The following is a 4,431-nucleotide window of genomic DNA, read 5'->3' as shown; positions in this document are numbered from 1 at the left end:
TTCAGTACTATAATTAATATATTTACGTGAATATGAGACTTAAATTGAAAAGGCACCGAAATTGTTTTGAAAATTGCTGAACAGTCATAAAAACTATTGCAAGTTAAAATGGATAAATATTTGAAAATAATATGCATAATTTGAATGTCTTAATTGACGATATTTCAAAATTCAAAAATTTCGCGCAATTATCAGAATATAAAAAAAAAACGTGGATAGCATGAATTATATTTTGCGCTATTTCTACTGTACGAAATCCCTCCACACGAGCAACATCTATATAAATAAATCAAATATAAAATAAATATCTTGCAAAATTCAAAAGCGCCACCATCTCAAAGAATTCGAACGAACCAAGTGCATATCAACAAAAACCAGAATTTAGTGAATCGATCGTTCCGAATTACCGGAGTGTCAGTGAAACCTTTGACAGGTCAATTAAAACCTGGAAATATTCTTCCATGTGCTCCAAAATCCAGAAAAACCGGTAGAAACCCCTGAATAATGTCAAGAAATTTAGACCTGTCAACTTTATTCAGCGCCTGACATCTCTGACGTGGAAAAACATGGCAACGTGACAACAAAATGGCGAAAGTGTGTCCGCAGACGTCAAGGACGACAGTCACCTTCAATAGTTGAGAACTGAAAAATCATTCCAGTCTTTTGAAAATCAATCAATATCGAAGTGCCAGCTAGTCAATAGTCAATGAAATAAGTGTGAATTGATAAATCAATGCTGAGATGAATCTTTGCGTCATTTATGGCGCCGCTGGGAAACTACGCGGTAGGAAAACGCAGTACGCCCATCACGGGCTCTGCACCCCAAATTACTGATGATCAATGGCTTTATTCGAGAAAAAATACACGAATAAAGTGTTGCTAGATGATACAGAGAAGCTGACATGTGTCATCGAAAATGCTAGGACTATTAACGGTCACACGGTAATTTTAACTTCATTTTTTTCCACTTTTTTTCATGTGGAATGTTACAGAGATGTTAAAAATTTTTTGACAGTTTCAATTCAGTCTCCAGAATTCAAGGAGATGCTCGTGCATATTAAATTTATTATGCGTACTCTGGAAATATTTTTGGCTGGAGAATTTTTGAGAATTTCATGATTAAAAAAATAATTCTGGAAATATTGAAAAAATCTATAGATGATAGTTAAATGTTATTTGAAATAATCTTGAATTGAATGAATTCTCCGTAACATTCTGAGCAATGACCACATAGAAGATATCTCCCGTGACTGATTTTAATTATTTTTAGAGTTTTTTTTCTGCTTTTTCTAGGAATATGTGATTAGGACACAGCGGGGTCCACTGCCTGAGAGATCTTGGCGTGTTAGCAGACGGTACAATGAATTCGTTCAACTCAATACAGCTTTATCCCTGTCAGGGATTGAGTTACCATTGCCCCCTAAGAGAATTATTGGTAATATGGATACTGACTTCATAGCTCAGCGACAAATTGGATTGCAGAATTATTTAAATACGGTACTAATGAATCCCATATTGGCATCGTCGCTGCCAATGAAACATTTTCTCGATCCCAACAACTACACGGCACCTCTGCACGGTAATTCCATCACATTATGTCCCCATTTATTGCATCAGAAAATTAATTAAATTGCACAGAATTACAAGAATATAAATAATTTCTTCTATTGATAACTAGATAAACCATAAAACTAGCTATAATGCTGACTGATAAATGAGTTTATATGTTGTAATTATAATACATTTAATAAATAAATATTTGAATAATTTGTCCCCCAGAGATAGCACTGCAACAGGTGTCCCTGGCACTCCGCAGCGATGCAAATTTCGAGATTGGCAAACCGATTGTGGATATGGGCTGGCGGTTGAGAAAGCACTATTACACAGTAAAGAACCGTCAGAACCCGAAGCAAGAGCTCTTATTAGCATGGGTGGAGTTTGGACCAGACAAGCATCTCCAAGACAAAGACATGCAGGGTGTGTTTAAGAGTCTGGGGACTCTGAAGCATGCAAACATTGAAGGAATTGTCCATCAGCACGTGACAGACACAGGAGCCCTCACCATAAGAAATTTCCACCCCAATGGCACCTTGAGGGACATTTTATGCAACACAAAACCAAAGCAACCGTTCATCAAGAAGTACGGAAATCCGAAACAACCAAAACCGCTGACCTCTTCGGAAATAGCAACGTATTCTTATCAAATATTAGAGGCACTCAGTTATTTACATGAAAAGGGACTTCCTTATGGACATCTGCACACTGGAAATGTTCTCATCACTCCAACAGGTGGAAAATTCATTTGACTTGAAAATTTTAAATCTTATTTTTGCCATTAATACGAATATCCAAACACTTTGAAATTTTTTTAAAATGAAGTCTTCTTTATATTTTCGTTCAATGAGTCAATATTAATTTAGAATTTATGTTTTTATTTTGTTTACAGGCGCTAAATTACTTGACATCGAAAATGGACTCCTTGGCCTGCCGACTTTCTACAGACCCTATGTCGTTCAGAGGAGGAAACTCCACGCGACGACACAAGTAGACGTTTATGCACTTGGTCATGTGCTATACGAGATGGCATTTGGCAGACCTCTGCTGGAAGCCACGTGCACAGATCTGCCACACTGTGATGTCCATCTGAAGAACCTTCTGGAGGTGATACTTTCGCCTGAAGCCTTGAAACAGGATCTTCCCACGTTTTCAAGACTCCTGGAGCATCCCTTCTTCGACAGCTCGAGGCGGGGAGGGAGCGCCGGTTGTTCTGTTGAAAAACCCCATTTCAAGTTGAGTAGTCATTTGAAGGAGGCACTCTTGGCTGCTGCCAATAAGGCTGAACAGAGACTGAGGGACGAGCAGAAGGTGGCCAGGCATCAGAAGAGACTCGTCAAGGTTCAGGAGATGATGACCTCCGATGAAGAGATGAAGAAACGAAAGCATAAGTTGGTGAGTGGATTTTATTGTTGAGGTTCAGATTATTATTTTATTTGTTTTAATTATTATTTAAATTTTCAGAGCATTGACGACTTTTAAGTGTAATGAGTGTTCCTTGTGTTTCTATGTTATAGAAAAAAGAGCAGAAATTAGCCCAAGAACAAAAATCCTCGAGCCACCTGGGAAGTAATGGAGTCAAACAGATCAATGGGAAAAGTCCGGAAAGATCTGATAGTCCTACTAGCACGTCCACCACGACCAGTGTCGGAACCTTGACACCTCCATCGCACGGTAATTACTATAATATTCCAATGCCTTAATCAAGAAACATCATAACAATAGACATAGAATAATATAAAATTTCCAGATAGACAGTTTCCAGAAAATATATTTTCCTCGTACTGCATGGAAAAATGAACTAGTTGCACGTATTAATTTCAAAATTTTTCTAATATCATATAAACATTTTAACATTTTACCGAATATTTAAATTTCGATCCAGCTGGACACAAAAGTTGATGGCGCGTACTGCGCTCGATTATGACACGTAGATCATCAAAAGGTGCATTATCACTTTGAATAAGTAATGGAGTACTTGAAAAGCATGGGCTGATCTATACAATTTTTCTCAATTTTCTCTCTCTCCTCGATCTTCTATAGAATGGTTTATTGCTGTGTTGATTATTCTTTATTCATCCATTGAAGGTTCTAACGAGCACCAAAATCAAGGCCATTCTTTGAGGAACAGCAATAACACAAATAACAACGTGAAACCTCCACCTCCACCAATGCCAGTGCCATCAGAGCAATCAAAAAGTCAATCCACAGCACCTGCGGTTGCAAATGACAGAACTGCACTGCTCGGCAGTATATGTAATTTCAATAAATCAAGTCTCCGCAAAGTCATCAATGGAGATAATTGAAGATTGATAATCTGGATCTAAAAGTAATCTCAAAATACAAATCGATGATTTACTTGAATTTGTCAGTGGAGTAGTAGAAAGGGGTGAGTACAAAAATATGGAACAGCTTTTTCTGCGAATATCTCGGAAAATCTCCGAAAAGATTATTTTTTGATCATTGAACTAAATAAAAATTAATAGCTTCAAATCGTATTGAGATCGTTGAGAAATTTCGAAAATTCTTTGGGTGAATTAGTAAAGCCTCAATGAAATTCTTCTGCTCTGGAACGTTTGCAAGAATCTGTGAATCATTTCTGAATCCATCTCTTTCCGGTATCTTCCACCAGAAATAATCGTCTGGGGGTGAAAATACAGTGGCCTAGACGTAGCCTACGTCTTTAGTTTCCATTCCAAAAAAAAAAAACATAAAAAGCGATAGCTACCTAAGAGTATTATCCCCAATGTTAACTTTCCAAAATCATGTGCTAGTTGATAATTGAACTGAATCCTTGAACATCAGGAATTCAATTATTTCGCCGAAATGAATTGAAATTATCTCCGCTTGTCTTCTTACTTTGTACCTTTTCCGTTT

At 37.2% G+C, this 4,431-nt stretch overlaps 1 protein-coding gene across 2 annotated transcripts; it reads left to right on the top strand.

The window, feature by feature from the left end:
* Nucleotides 1–269: 269 nt before the first annotated feature.
* Nucleotides 270–4,425, top strand: LOC105267244 (PX domain-containing protein kinase-like protein). 2 transcript variants are annotated; one of them, XM_011305947.1, is made up of 7 exons: nucleotides 270–942; nucleotides 1,294–1,579; nucleotides 1,780–2,289; nucleotides 2,447–2,949; nucleotides 3,072–3,228; nucleotides 3,440–3,499; nucleotides 3,643–3,732. In XM_011305947.1, exons 1-6 carry the CDS (start codon nucleotides 841–843, stop codon nucleotides 3,454–3,456), a joined length of 1,575 nt encoding a protein of 524 aa, XP_011304249.1. In that variant the 5' UTR covers nucleotides 270–840; the 3' UTR covers nucleotides 3,457–3,499; nucleotides 3,643–3,732. The 2 variants fall into 2 exon arrangements, with proteins under 2 accessions (XP_011304249.1, XP_011304248.1); XM_011305946.1 differs by lacking the exon at nucleotides 3,440–3,499 and having other exon boundaries at nucleotides 282–942; nucleotides 3,643–4,425.
* Nucleotides 4,426–4,431: the final 6 nt, after the last annotated feature.

Source organism: Fopius arisanus, unplaced genomic scaffold (genome assembly GCF_000806365.1).
Source record: "Fopius arisanus strain USDA-PBARC FA_bdor unplaced genomic scaffold, ASM80636v1 scaffold00045, whole genome shotgun sequence".
Classification (NCBI taxonomy): domain Eukaryota; kingdom Metazoa; phylum Arthropoda; class Insecta; order Hymenoptera; family Braconidae; genus Fopius; species Fopius arisanus.
Note: the sequence above shows the minus strand (reverse complement) of the source record. Positions and strands in the feature narration are given on the sequence as shown.

Bases quoted from the DNA above. Each gene is read 5' to 3' on its own strand.
- LOC105267244 (XM_011305946.1), top strand. From the start codon at position 841: ATGGCTTTATTCGAGAAAAAATACACGAATAAAGTGTTGCTAGATGAT. The intron at 2,950-3,071 runs GTGAGTGGATTT...TCTATGTTATAG, and splicing joins AGAAACGAAAGCATAAGTTG to AAAAAAGAGCAGAAATTAGC. The intron at 3,229-3,642 runs GTAATTACTATA...CATCCATTGAAG, and splicing joins CTTGACACCTCCATCGCACG to GTTCTAACGAGCACCAAAAT.